General features: G+C 39.8%; 1 protein-coding gene across 1 annotated transcript; it reads right to left on the bottom strand.

Moving 5' to 3' along the window:
• Positions 1-3,989: 3,989 nt before the first annotated feature.
• LOC149300702 (uncharacterized) lies at positions 3,990-15,455 on the bottom strand. The gene is made up of 3 exons (XM_089484760.1): positions 14,582-15,455; positions 6,761-6,915; positions 3,990-4,112 (listed from the first exon to the last, which is right to left on the bottom strand). Exons 1-3 carry the CDS (start codon positions 15,453-15,455, stop codon positions 3,990-3,992), a joined length of 1,152 nt encoding a protein of 383 aa, XP_089340886.1.
• Positions 15,456-15,948: the final 493 nt, after the last annotated feature.

Below are 15,948 nucleotides of genomic sequence, written 5' to 3'. Positions count from 1 at the left end.
GTTCAGTCCAAGGATACATACATGAGTAAATGTATACATGTAGTTGATACCACCTCAAAATGAACACATTTAACATATATTACTGAAATATTATTTTAATATAAATGTATTTTAAGAAGTTGTCTTCTGCTTTAGCTACAAAAAAGGCCATATTTTTTTTATTAGTTTTAGTGGTAATACAGAAATTGTCAAGTGAATTTTTAACTATTACACTAAAATTTGGGGTATAATTCACACCTGTAGGAAAAAAATTAAGTTAATGTGTATAATACACACCCATAACTTCAGCTTCACAGGTACACTCACATATCTACACACTTACATGTACAAACTCACATGCATCACAAACAAATCTACATTTAGTAGGTTATCTCCTTGTGGTCCGGTAGCTATCGGTGAGCACTGCCACCTGCAAAGCCCTCTCCTTCAGCATTCCCTTAGTGCTCTGACTCAGGGACTGTGAGGGAGCAAGAGACCAGATGCAGGCAGCCGTTTAAGTATAATTGACCCCCCCCCTTTTCAAGGTTCTTGAAAAGGACATAAATTGTGCCCAATATTTTATGGTATCTAATGCATAATTGTTTATAAATTACATTCACTAAATTTCAGGCCCTCAACACAGTGATAGGCTGTCTTGAGTTATAATGGATCAATCACTGGCTCAAAGTGTGTTATAGATCCACCTGTTCTAATTAAAAAGCCACCTGTTCCTCTGTGTGCTGCTAGGTGTCGAATAGACAGAACTTGCAAAATGTAATGCGTAGGATTTTTAATGAATCCGTCAGAATTGAAAAGGAAGTAAGACACTATAGATTTTTCATTTCTAACTAACATGATGGGGCTTTTCAGTAAAAAGTACCGTATTTTTCGCTCTATAAGACGCACCTGCTGATAAGACGCACCTAGATTTTAGAGGAGAAAAAAAAGGAAAAAATATTTTGAGCTAAAAAATGGGCTAAAATATTTATTACAATAACTGAATAAGCTATGAACACAGTAAGACACACACAGACACAGTAAGACACACACAGACACAGTGAGACACACACACACACACACACACACACAGTAAGACACACACACACAGTAAGACACACACACACACAGTAAGACACACACACACACAGTAAGACACACACACACAGTAAGACACACACAGTAAGACCTCCCTCCCTAACCCCCCTTCTCAGTATCTCCCCTCTAACTCCCTAACCCCCCCTTCTCAGGATCTCCCCTCTAACTCCCTAACCCCCCCTTCTCAGGATCCCCCCCCCCCGCCCCGGTCACTTACCTTAAACTCCTGTGTTGGAAGCGTGAGGCGTTTGTCTCGGGTGCCGGCGCTTCACTGCTGAGCGCCGGCGTCTGACGTCATATGCCGGCGCCCAGCGTAAAGCGCCGGCACCCGAGACAAACGCTTCCAACACAGGAGTTGAAGCGCTGAGGCAGGCGGCGGTGGCGGCGGCTGCCGCCAGCAAAGGATTCCTGTATATCTGTCAGGCAGAGGGGCCCGAGAGTTGCCGAGCGGTTGTCTTCAGCAACCGCTCGGCACCCCTTGGGCCCCCCTGACTGGCAGAAATCCAGGACTCCTCTGCTGGCGGCCGCCGCCGCCTGCCTCAGTTGCGACCCCGGATTTATCGGCGTATAACACGCAGGTAGGGTTTAAGCTCCGGATTTTAGTTAAAAAAGTGCGTGTTATACGCCGATAAATACGGTATATCGTTGCCCCCGCTCCCTCCCTCCCTCCCTGCCTGCCTGCCTGCCTGCCTGCCTGCCTGCATGCATCTTCGCTCCATAAGACGCGGCTGATTTTTCATCCTACTTTGGGAGGAAAAAAACTGCGTCTTATGGAGCGAAAAATACGGTAATTCTCGGGCTAAGCTTGAAAAGATCGCCATGCTGCTTCGACCATTCCATTGGCTGCTATGCATATAAGACCACTTATGAAGCTATGTATCCAAATCCTTTTTCTATACATGGCCCCCAGTTTATACATTTTAAGACCTATAAAAATCATTCAATGTTTGGTTGGTTTGTTTCTTGTGTATTTTGTGATTTTGTCTAAATAGATATAAGCTACTTACCATTTCTGTCACTTTCTCCTGGAACCCTTGACACATCATCTCATGATATTTAATTGGACTTTAAAGTAAACAGATGCCAAAGTAATATATTTAATTCTTATTTGCATATAACTGCATACACTTATAAAGAAATATGTTTTGAATATTGAGAACTTCTGTTCAATATTATCATATTATAAAATACACCTCTATTCCTTCAGAAGTATTAGTGTACTACTGTTCATTACTAATTATGTCATAACTGCTGCAACAAGCCCTTCTGCATGCACTTGCTTGCTACCATAGAAAATAACCTCATGGTGGTGCTTTCTACAGTTCCATTCTGAATTTTGCAGTCCTTTATTCAGAGACTTCGTACTGCATCCTGCATGACTGCGACAGTCCTACTTTGCAGCTGGTATGGCGGTTGACATGTTCGAGGCCTAATTAACCTGTTCATTCCCCATACTTGCCATATGGTGTTAGAGACCACATTTCTAACTTTATACCAGTTTGCAGCTGGTATGGCGGTTGACATGTTCGAGGCCTAATTAACCTGATCATTCCCTGTACTTGCCATATGGTGTTAGAGACCACATTTCAAACTTCATACCACTTTTCTTATATACATAACTCCTACTAAGATCTGCAATCAAGTTTACTAAATCATATTTTGTATTATGCATGCATTTTCCTGTATATGTACCAAATATGTATTTTGGGGACATTGTTTCTGTTTTAGCTAAATGTTGTTGAGAAAGTACATTCCTTTATCTTGATCCCCCCTTCCCTCCCTCCCTCCTTTCCTCCCTCCCTCCTTTCCTCCCTCAAACCATTACCCTGCCCCTTTTGTAACCTTAAAACTACCTTTTCTTGTTCATCTCTCTCTTTCCCCTCTGATAGCTTTCCTGAAGCATCCCAAACCACCATGTGAAACCAAGCACTAACCCTCTGTTCATTTTATGTATATGTCCTCTTTTGCATCCTGAAATCACATTGCCCTAATTACTGCTACAAGAGAGCAACTACTCCCTCTTTTCACCCATCCTTTTGTTTCAATTACCCATAATACCCCCTTAGATTGTAAGCTCACGAGCTGCAAGGAACTTTGTATAAAGTACCATAACGCTCACGGGCAAGGTTCTCAACCTGCATGTATTAATGTATATTTATTATGTATGTGTTAACATCCCCAATTAAATTGTACAACGCTGTGTAATTTGTTGGCGCTTAATATATAAAAGGTAATAACATACATATAAAAACAGAAATGGTATATTTTTTTCTCATCACTGATAATTACTTATCTCAAAATTACTTTAAACAACCTACACACTTGCTTATAGGACTGTTGGGATGCAATTTCAACTGTAAAGCACCTCACAGCAGGAGCCATATTTATTTGTATACATTTGGGTAAAAACATTTAACTTAACACGGCGATTTGCGTGAGCAATAAAACAAAAACTTTTTACATATAAATAACTTTATTTATAAAGCCACATTTTATCCTGTAAAGTTTTACCACAATTGTAAAAAGGCGACAATTCATAGGAAAACAAGCTGAAAACATTTGTATTGAAGGGGAAAAAGGGATTACACAAAGCATTATGTATATTATATATAGCGTGTGTATATATATATATATATATATATATATATATATATATAATGACACACACAGTATTTACTTAGATCTGCGAGTAGGATATTTATGAATGGGAAATAAAATCATGTCAAAAGAAACAAACAAATCGTTTGCAAAAATGTATTAACTATTTTATGACGGCTAAGGTGCGCCACAGGGCTGTGTAATTTTTTTTCCTAAATTCAGCTTCCTTATCTAAACCGACAGTTTTGGTAAATACTGTTTAAAGTTTCAGGGCAAATGTAAAATGCGATTCTTAGCAAATTCTGTTGCAGAAACAATCATATCTCGGAAACTTGCTCATGTCCAGAAAAGAGTGTCTCTTGACAAAAGGGATTGACAAGAACCATTCCACTGCTTCTATAATCTCCATTGGCTGGGGAACGAGGTTCAGAGAGATGATCCTTGGAGAAAGAGCAGATATGTCAACATTTTAAATACAGAAGAGAATCAAATCACGAAAACTGTTGTGTTCTTGATGTGAATGCATCATGTTTGGATGCTGGCTTCACAATGTAAATAGTAAGTGGTGGAGTTAGGACATACTTTGTGTTCTTTATAGAAGTCCTATGAAGTCTATTCACCTAACCCAGAGGTTAGTGTGTGCTTAGGGTTAACCTTAGAGAGCGATCTGCAAATTTACTTGTTGGTTGAGTAGATTACAGCTTGCAGAAATGCAGCAAGTTCTGCCCGCATAGATGTGACTAGGTTCTTCTAAACATCAGGCGCAGGACTCGCAAAGTAATACTTTTAAGTATTATGCCTGTTATTGATAGTTAGCAAAACATTGATTGTTTGGTAGTAAAATGTGGAAAAAACTTCATAAAGTACTGTAACAAATTTGACCCGCTATAGTTTGATTAGACAAGTTACATTGTGTTAGATTAGTTACATTGGTAAAAATAATTGCAGAACTGACAAAAGGAACAATTGATTTAATCCAGGCATGTCCAAAGTCAGGCCCGCGGGCCAACTGCGGCCCACGTTCCGGACTGATAAGGCCCCACAGATAAGTTGCCCAATTAAATTTGCATTTAATTTTAATGGTTCAAAGAATGTCAGGCAAAATGGTCAGCCCTCGCACATATTCACTTCATCAAATCTGGCACTCTTCGAAAAAAGTTTGGACATGCCTGATTTAATCGATCAAACCTTAAAGCATTTCTCCAAAATTGCTCTACTCTTGTCTTTATAAATATCGTGCTACAAATGAACTTTTGAAAACACCTGACCAGTTGCAATTTTTAATACGTATTCCCTTTTACTTTGCTTACTACCTCCAATGATGTTAAACATAAAAAAACAGAAAGGATAAAACTAAATAAATAACAATAAGCACATATTTTACTGTAATTGTTATTTGTTTAATTTGATTTGTTGCTTAAGTCTACTGGAAACAGATGTGTCCTTGAAATGTCCCAAACAATATGTTCTAGAAAAACAGTACAAACCCATATGTATTTTATCTCTTTGGAAGAAATATAAATATTATTTACCGTATTGGCTTGTATAGGCCGCACCCGTTTATAGGTCGCACCCTAAAAGCTAGGTGCTTTTAAAAGAAAAACTTAGATTCTTAGAAAAACAAACAATTTAGTGGAATAGATATGCTGCCACTCTGCCCACCCACCGAGATATGCTGCCACTCTGCCCTCACCCGAGATATGCTGTCACTCTGCCCTCCCCAAGATATGCTGCCACTCTGTCCCCCCCCCGATATATGCTGCCATTCTGTCCCCCCCCTGAGATATGCTGCCACTCTGCCCCCTAGATATGACCCCCCCTAGACTTACCAATGCAGACTCCCGGGTGTCTACCGGGGCCGGCGGGTGACATCTATGCAATAAGCATCCTGGCAAAGGATATTGTTAAAGCACATCGAGCAGACGTGCCGGTAGCAGAGGTTGTTTACGCGCATCGCCGCAGCCGGTGAACATCTGCTCGATGCGCTTAGACAATCTCCCGTGCCGGCACTCCCCCTGGCAGGGGGGGCTATCTAAGCGTATCAGAGAGTAGGATGCAGGTCCCCTGCAGCTCTGCGGGGGATCTGTATCCTAACCCTGCTGCCTGCCCGGCGCCCAGAACTGCATGTCCCGGGCGTCGGGCGATACGAATTGCGCATTCCTGCGCTAAACCCCGATTATAATAGGCCGCACCCCCACTTTAAAGACTTAAAGTGTGGGGAGTGTGGGCTGTATTCGGACCAATACGGTATTTGTTTTGTGGTATCCAGTGAGGAATACAAATCACATTCTTATTTTCGTGTCCTTAATTCTTAATGCCCACAGCTTTCTCGAAGAGAGCTGTCATTGCCAGCCTTTTATGAATCTTATACTTTTCCTGAATGCCATGGTGGCCACAGTAACAACTGTGAGCTAAGTGGATCATTTACCAAGTGCTTGTGGTGAGACAAATGCTAAACCCTGTATGGATATACTGTTATTTTATTCTATGTCGTTAGATTGGATGCCATTTTACATTAAAGGTACAAATGCTCTGAAAAATACCCCTGTTATAATCAGACCTCAAATAGAGGTCTAACTATAAGACTAAGATCCAGATCCCTCGCAGCGCTGCAGAGGACTCCAGGTCGCCGTAGCCGCGTTCTGACACGCCCCACTCCCCGCCCATTTCCCCCTTAAATAACGGTGTTCGGCAATGTCAGCGGAACTGCCCAACATCGTCACAGGAACTGCCTACTGATGTCAGTGGACCGTCCACAGACGGAGCGATGAAGTTCCCAGATATGCATCTGATTGATAAAGAATACATGTAGGAGACATCAATAAGGATTATGATCCCATACAGCTTTCAAGAAAAATACATGCGCTCCATAACAAGAAAGCTCCACCTACCTTTGGAATTCCATTGGTCTACTTTATGTCCGTATTATCTAGAAACTTCAGATTTTATTATGTTAAAGTGAGCTTTCTGATGAATTTCCATTAGTAAAATTATCTAAATGTAATCAATGAAGACTGCAGACCACATAGAAAGTACTTTATACTATAAATATGCATCTTAACGTTGCTAATTAATAAAGCTTAATTACCTCTGAGGTTTCCAGTGACTGAATCTCTCGGGGTAACTCCACTGCATGCTTGTTAAAGTAGTCCATTGTGATTGCATTATTCCAGTAGCTCAAATTGTTCTCTGGGTTAGATGCCTTCTTTTTCCGCCTCATGCAACACACTGTCAGTAAGACAGCTGAAAAAGAATCATGAAGAGATAAAACATGGATTATAAACAAACAATAACTGAGATATCAAAATGTATCTATCCTATATAATAATTCTCCAGTTTGCTAAATTAGGAGTGGACAGGGAAAGGCCTGGCAGCCAGTTATGACCACATTTAGACATTCAAAATGTCCTCCTTAAAAGGACTAGTCACCAGAATCAGGAATCAGCACTCACTCCCCACAGGAACTCAGGTGCTTAGCTGTGCCGGGAAGGGCCAGCTCCCCAGTAAATCAAAATAGAAAAAGGCTCCAGGCACTCAAGGGTTCCATCAGACAGATTTATTGAAGGAAACGGACAACAACGTTTCGACCTCACAATGAGGTCTTTATCAAGTTGTTATGTTAGATTAGATTGGTCTTTTGATTGGCTATTCATTTATTGATATGTGCTATTTAAACTTTTACTTTTTACTTGTGTGGTCAACTTGATAAAGACCTCATTGTGAGGTCGAAACGTTGTTGTCCGTTTCCTTCAATAAATCTGTCTGATGGAACCCTTGAGTGCCTGGAGCCTTTTTCTATCCTCCTTAAAAGGACTATCTATTCCCCAAAACATCAGTCTAGGTCGAAAGGGTCCTTTCTAAACTATTTTAAACCTGCACGAGGAGACAGGAATGTATCAGGTTCCCATTACATTAGGTAACCCAGTGGTGAAAGAGAAGCTATGTGTTTGTATATACGTATGTATGTAAGCATGGGTGTGTGTGTGAGTATGGATATGTAATTGTGTGTGTGTGTGAGCATAGATGTGTAGGTGTTTGTGTGTGAGCATGGATGTGTAATTGTGTGTGAGCATGGATGTGTAATTGTGTGTGTGAGAGCATGGATGTGTAATTGTGTGTGTGTGAGCATGGATGTGTAAGTGTTTGTGTGTGAGCATGGATGTGTGTGTAACTTGTGTAAGTGTGTTTACAGATGTGTGCCAAAGTGTTATTTGGAAGAAGTGGGCAAGGGGCAAAGAAGGCACAGACAACTTGTTTGGGGGCAAAGATGGCACAGACCAGCTGTTGAAGTTGGGGGGCCCCAGGGCAATATTCACACCAGTGGCCTGTGGTTTCTAGTTTGGTATTAATGATAGCACAGTATTTTGTGTATTTGAAGAAAAGATCAAAGGGTTAAAAAATAAAGACAATTTTCACATCCTTTTCATGCTCATATTTACCAAGTGCCCTCCACTAATACCAATATTAGTGGAGGGCACTGTATAAGAACATGGTGCATATGGCTTTAGCATGTTTGTGAGAGTATGGTGTTAAACATGAGTGGGAGTGTTAGCATATAGTATTACGAGGGGAGAGTATGAGTGTGTTAGTGTATGGTATTAGAGCAAGTTTGGGGGTTAGTATGTGTTTGTGTTATTAATGGGGAGGTACCGTATTTGCTCGATTATAAGACGACCCTGATTATAAGACGAACCCCCAAAATCTGAATATTAACTTAGGAAAAAAAGAAAAAGCCTGAATATAAGACGACCCTAAAGGAAAAAAGTTTTACCAGTAAATGTTAATTCATGTAAACTATTTTTTTAAATAAAAGCTATGATTGAGAAAAATATTTTTTTTGTTTTTATTTCCTTGTATTTTCCAACCTGTCCCCCAGTTACGCACATCTGCCCCCAGGCTTGCCACACCAATATGGCACTGTGGCCCATGATATGCCTTTTAACCCTCTATATGCCACTGTGCCCCATGGTATGCCTTTTGACCCCCTATGTGCCACTCTGCCTCCAGAAATGCCTTATACCCCTATATCCCATTCTGGCATTTAGGGGATTAAAATGCATATTATGGGGCAGAGTGGCATATAGGGAGGTATAAGGCATTCCAGGAGGCAGAGTGGCATTAAGGGAGTTAAAAGGCATTGTATAGAGCACTCTGCCTCCAGAAATGCCTTATATCCCTATATGCCATTCTGGCATGTAGGTCTATCGGAGTCTGTACAGACGTTTAAACTGCAACTGGATGGATACCTGGAGAAACATAATATTCAGGGATATAAGTTTTAATTAGGGGGAATCAGCTTATTGATCCAAGGAGAAATCTGACTGCCATTTTGGGGTCAAGAAGGAATTTTTTCCCCTGGTTAGTGCAAAATTGGAAAGAGCGAACCGGGGTTTTTTTTTTTGCCTTCTTTTGGATCAAAAGCAACAAATTAACAGATATAGGAAAGGCTGAACTTGATGGACGCATGTCTTTTTTCAGCCTATGTAACTATGTAGTACTTCTGTACTATGTAACTATGTATCCTTAATACCTAAACTACCCTTTTTCACATGATTAATTAATCATAAGTAACTGTCACTAAATGTATGGTCAGAGATCCTGATCTCAGCAATATATCTATAGAGGTATGCACATACACAAATGCATAAATAATATATACTCATTCTCTCATTCATACTTTGTGTGCTTTGCCTAAATATTTGTTTGTTAAGCCAGACAATGCATGGTGTGCAAAGTGTACAGACAATGCATAGTGTACAGAGGATCACATTTAACATTAGCTTTATAAAAGATTTAGTTTGTAAGCCCACTGGTCAGTGGTGCCAGATCTAGGGCAATCCTTTCCTCTCTGGGATCTGCTGACGTATCTTCAGCCTGTATGCTCGGCACATTCTGTTTTGTGACATCAGCACAACTAATGAAATGAATGTTCTGCTACGCATCTGACTCATAGGTTTCTTTTATGCGGCTATTCTATTATTCCATTTTAATCACGTTTCCATAGTTACAAGTTTTTTTCCTTCTACTTTCAGCAGGTACATTTATGAATTTTAATGTTGTTGTGTATAAAGTCACAACAGTGATCAATTGCAACCACAATGGTATGTATAAAATATATCATAGGAATAACATCAGTCTACATTTCTTAGTGGTAAATTATAACTTAACAGTATTTCTGGAAATACAAATGTTAGAGCCAAATAATATATATGTGAGTGCTGGATATTTATACTAAGAAGTAAGTAATACAATATATATGAATTTAAGCCCCCGTTCCATAATAATAAATAAATACTGCAATTTGTATAGATGGTTAACATCAGGTATGACTTTAATAAAGGTAGAAAAAACGTGAGAGAATTAGACACAAGGCTGACCAATATATATACTGTGCCCGCCACTAATGATGGCAGCCTTGTTAAAAACGAACAAAGAAGGCTGTAAAATGTGTCTTCATTGTTAAAACGTTTGATCTTTTCTTCAAAATATACACAAAAATACTCTGCTCTCATAGATATCAGACAATTGCAAACACAACACAGGTCTATCCAAAAAAACTAAACAAAGGTAAATATATGTGTGGCACGATTATTGACACCCCTAGAAATCCATATGAGAAAAATATATTTGAAGTATATTCCCTTTGATATTTGACCTTTTTTAGTACACCTACATGAAACCAGACTAGAAACAGGAAATAGTTCAACCATGACTTCCTGTTTCACAGGGGTAATATTGGGTAACACATAGGCCAAATTCCCTTAGTCATTCATCACCAAGCAATATAGCTGTGATGTGTGGCAAAAGTTGAGCTTCTCAAAATGGGAAGTGGATATAAGAGTTCTTTGGAAGGAGTTAAAAAAAAAGCCTCTACTCTCATCTCATCTCAACCGTCTTCAGTTTGCCAGACACTACTGGAACTTGGAAATTGGGATCTGATGAAACCAAATAGAGCTTTTTCACAATAAACAACAGAGGTGGGTTTGGCGCACACAGAGAGGTAGCCATATGGAAAAGTCTCATTCCCTTAGTGAAATATGGTGGTGGCCTTTTAATGTTTTGGAAGAAGTTAAACGCTAGCTCAGATCCTATGCAAATGAGGTATATGACAGGTAAGACGATCCCACACGGGCGCTCAAGTGGAGCATCCACTCCAACCATGAAACAGCTCAAAATTTAAAGCGCTGGCACTCCATGAGAATGAGAAGTCAAACAGTTTATAGCTAGTTTATAGTCTTTTATGTTGGCTGTTTTTTTAAGCAGACTGTCTTTTCTGTTGGATGGTATGTTCTTTTTTTATCGTTATTTTTTTGGAGTTACTTTTTTGAATTTTAATTGAAGATTTGAATAAAGGAAATATTATTAGCCATAAACTGTTTGACTTCTCATTCTCATGGAGTGCCAGCAAATTTTGAGCCCTTTAATGTTTCGGTGGCTGTTTTTCTGCCGGAGGACCTTGACATTTTGTTAGGATACATGGCATGAAGATGACCCAAAACATACATCAAAATCAATGCTAAAATGGTTTACTGGCCACAAAATCAAGCTCCTACCATGGTCATCCTAGTCCCCTGACTTGAACCCCATAAACAACCTGTGTTGTGAACTGGATAAGAGAGTCTGCCAGTGTCAACCAAAAAATTTAAAGGATCTGGAGGGATTTTGTATGGTCTCAGATTCCTTGCCATGTATTCTCCAATCTCATCAGGCATTATAGGAATAAACTCAGAGCTGTTATCCTGGAAAGGTATGTAGCACAAAGTATTGATTAAAAGAGTGCCAATAATTGTGCCACACATATATTTAACACTGTTTTATTTTTTTGGATAAACCAATGTTCGATATCCATGAGAGCAGAGTTAGATAAGAGGGTTAAACAACAAAGACATTTTCACAGCCTTCTTTGCTCATATTTACCAAGGGTACCAATATTTGTGGAGGGCACTGTATATAGCTCTCGGGTGGGCTTCTGTCCCAAGGATCAACAGTTATATTGCTATTGTTTCTAATGTTAGTTTTTGTCAGGCAGTGGAAGTGGGTACAGAATTGCTAGAGCTGAATTCCAGAATAGGGCGAACACTGCATCTTTCCTTAGCCTGTCAACAACCATGACTAATTCAGATTTCACTAAATCCTGAGGTTTCCCAATACCCGATAACTCATTGTGAACAAGAGAGAATGATCAGTTTGGATGCTCATTAGAAGATCCGTTAGAGAACTTGGCAATGGGTGGCTTGAATGGTCCCCCATATCGCCCTTGTTTTAAGCTGTAGGTCTTTAACATAATGTTAAGCATATAAACTTTGAAGGTTATTTACCTTCAAAGTTTATATGCTTAACATTATGTTTGTGGCAGAAGAGCTTTTGGGTCATCAAATTACTGGGGCATTAGTTGAACAACAAGCCTAAAGCTGAATGCCGTCAGCCAGCCTTTGTTGCTTTATAAATCTATTAATGCAAAGCCATATTAGCAGGACAGATGAGGCCACTACATTTAATATTGTTTTTTTGGGCCAATGGATAATGTTTTGTTACATTCAATAATGCCTAATCCACAACTTTCCCTGCATCTGTGTAATGTAATTACCTTATTAGAATGTGCAACAGAATTATAATGCTCCAAATTCATGCAAAAACTTTGTGAAAAGTAATACCTATATCTTCCAGCAGGTGGCACTAGATGCATTAACGTCACAAAGAACTTGCATGTCAAATACCTACATCTCTATAAGTAAAAGTTGGATCTGTTTGAAATAAAATAATTTTTACTCTGTAATATATTGTATCCTGCTGGACATGGAGATTAACACAAACGGGACATCTGTGCTGAGGAACCTGGCAGCTTTACACATGGTCCAGTCTGTCATTCCCATAAACTCCCTGTCTAATTTGCCAGCAATCCCTTGAATTAACCCCTGTATGACAAATAAGTGTGCAATAATGCAGTCTGGTTTGTGTATGTATGTATATAAACATGGCTTGATTGACATGCACTGCCTGAAACCATACCCACTAAAGCCAAACTCTTGAAACACAGAGTCCTATCCCTGAATTACAATCTTAAAGCATTGTCTCCCTATTCCTAGTTCCTAGAAAAGAAGGACATCAAGACAAGAAAGAGGGATTCAATCCCAAAAAAGGATTGTCTCTCTTAAACAGGGACATTTGGTAGGTATGCTTAAGGACCCCTGGGGGTAAGTAAGACATGTTAATTGTACATTGTCCTAGTGAAATTGCTAGCCAATGGATACGTAACTGTATCGTACCAGTTCCTGGGCCATTTCAAAATGGCTGTCTGGGCACTGTTAGTGTATTCTAGCTCACCTAGACTGCCATCTATTGCAGTCCCAAAATGCTATGCGCTAAATGGGTGTACAATGCATCTTGTGACAAAGCGGAGAGGATTGTGAGGATATTTAGGCACGCAGCCCACCCAGCAGTCATATTTTGCAGTTTATATCTCTATGCTGTCATAAAGATAGCTGGGGTACATTTCAGTTTATATTTAATTATTAAGCCATCCATTTTCCCAGCCAATTGGCTAGCACAATGTATAGGTGCCTACAAAAGGGACAACTTGTCATTTTTAAATGATAGATAGAAGATGTAGCACAGAGAATCCTTCATATACCTGAGAATAGACGGTGAAACACATTTTGTGTTAAAGAATGCAATTAGGGAATAGCCACTCTAATGGCATTAGTACTATCTGTGCACACCACTAATCTACCAAACTAGATTTAAGGTTCATAAAGGGACAATGACATTACCTTTTTAAAAAATATTTTTATTAAAGATGTAGAAGTTAGTTTACATATCATTATAATGTCAATAAGCATAAGTGTTTATGTACAAATTTAAAACATTCATTTAGTTTCTGCTCTCAAATCCTTGTGACAGCTTTGTTGTAATCTATGTTAGTTATCTACCATTAATCAACAGTACTAATAGTCATCAAACATTTGGTTCCATAGTATGCCAATTAGCTCTGTAGTAAATATACAGAAGTAGCTCTGTAATTTACTTATCCACAAAACCATATGATTTGGTGATATGTCTACAAACCCTTCTTCTAACAAAACATCAAGGGCCTCCAAACAAGGATGAGGAGTCAGCCTTGTAAAATTCAGGAGATGCACAGGTAGATTGTGGTAATTTATCACCAATCCTGGGAACTTGTGTGCCCCCTGGAGCCTTCCCTTGTGTGGGCGTTCCCAACAATGTCAGTGGGAAACACCCCCATTGAAAAAGAAATGGGGAATGGGGTGTGTCAGGACCCCGCAACCATGAGGATTCAAGAGAAGCGGTGCTTCTCCCGGAGTCTCTAGGCGAAACCTGGAGAATTCCTAGGTTTGCTAAACAATTGGGTTTAAAAAAAATGCTGCAAATTTTCAACCTGTGGGAAAAGTCAGTGCAAGAGATCACAAGGTTGGAGCTGGATGCTACCTGACAGATTCCCTATAGCAGAGGTCCCCAACCACCGGGCTGCGGGCAAACAGCAGGGTGAGGATCCAGATCTCCTGCAGTGCTGCAGGGGACCTGGATCCTTCTGATGCAGACAACCCCTCTGCTGCCGGCACTTCCGCCGGGGCTTCTATGAAGGAGCGCCGGTGGTACATGACCTTCCTGTGCTCCACCATAGAAGCCCCGGTAGCAGTGGAGGTTGTCTGAATGCATCGCACAGACTTCCCCCGGCCGGGGAAGGTCTGTGCGATGCGCGCGGACAACTTCCGCTGCTGCCGGCACTTCCGCCGGGGCTTCTATGACAGAGCGCCGGTATAAAATACTAATTATGAATTATATACAGACACAATATGAAATAATAAAAAATGGCAGAAGGCCTGGTTTGCCAGTAGGTTTAGTAAGAGACCCAATATATATACAGAACATAATAAAAGAAGATACTTACAGCATGAGGATATCGGCACACTGATGGCCAAGAAAATCCAAGCAATATCCACTTTACTAAGACATATTGTCTCTCTGTGTTGTGGTTGGCCTCCCACTTCTGTTACATGAGAAATATTACCAGGCACACCAGGTTTCCATGTTCCAGCAGGCACTAGCCTGTTAAGAAAATTCCCAGTTGCTGTAGATCCAGGTGTAGACAAAGACGTGGAACCATTGCTGGTAGAATCCATTGATGGATGCATCATAATATCCTTGTAGATCCCTGGTACAAGTGTAGGGCTCTGGGCTTGAACAGAAGTCTGTACAGATGACGTTGATGACAATATTCTCATAACCGATGAGGACGTTCCATTCTTGTCTTGTCTGATAGAGACCAAGGAGCCATTTCGGCTCAAGACATCCCATAGTTTATAGTGATTGGATTTAAAAGGCACTGATGTAGGTTCAGCGTTCTTTGATATTAAAGTTGTTGGAGTGGCCAAACCATTTATATCATCACTTCTAGACAGGTTTAGCAATGTGCCACTACGGCGAAAAGCATCTTTAAGAAATGCAAGAATGGTACTACTATGGTTAACATATGGTGCAGTTCTCACAGAAATACTTGGATGGCGTTCTGTTTTGAGGTAAGGTGGCGTAGACTCTGTAAAGTCACCTGTGATATTCTGAAATAGTCTCCTCTTTATGTAATTGTTTCCTGAATGTGTCACATCTTGGCTGCTTTCAACCGGAGTTGCCAGTCTGCTACTGTAATCAACAGCAGCACTGTGAGATGGGGACTCAGTGATTGTTCTTTCTATAGATCTTATAGGCATAGTGATGTATTTTGCAGAATTCCGAACTAGACCCAAACTGTGGCTTGGATTTATCATTGTTGAGTCACTGGTAGTATCTCCCAAAAAGTGATAGGACAGTGGAGTCAGGGAGGGATCCTTAACAGTGAATATGTTTTTCTCTGCCAGTGTCAAGACAAGTAGAACACCTACAACAGACATAATACATTATTATTATTATATAACTCTTTTGAGTGTCATTTTAACACAAAGGATGAAAAACATGTGTCAATCATCATTTTTTTACATTATAGAAATGTGACAAGAAAAAAACTAAACTTTTGTTCCCATGAAGCTCAACAAACATCCAACAACAAAATGCATATGATTTTGCTATATGTTGAATATAGAAAAAAAGTAAGAAAAAAAATTGAAATTCACTGGCAAAAAAGTATAGAGCAAGACATTACAGTGACTACTGAAACACAGATGAGACTTGCTTCATTGACCAATATTTAAGCTACGTGGATACCTTGATAATAGCAAGGTGATTATATGCAATCCATATGATACTATAAATCATATGAACATT

The sequence above is a fragment of the Sceloporus occidentalis genome, unplaced genomic scaffold (assembly GCF_023333645.1).
Source record: "Sceloporus occidentalis isolate IW3139 unplaced genomic scaffold, rSceOcc1.0.p SCAF_23, whole genome shotgun sequence".
NCBI classification, from domain to species: domain Eukaryota; kingdom Metazoa; phylum Chordata; class Lepidosauria; order Squamata; family Phrynosomatidae; genus Sceloporus; species Sceloporus occidentalis.
The sequence above is the reverse complement of the archived record's forward strand: the minus strand, read 5'-3'. Positions and strand labels throughout refer to the sequence as shown.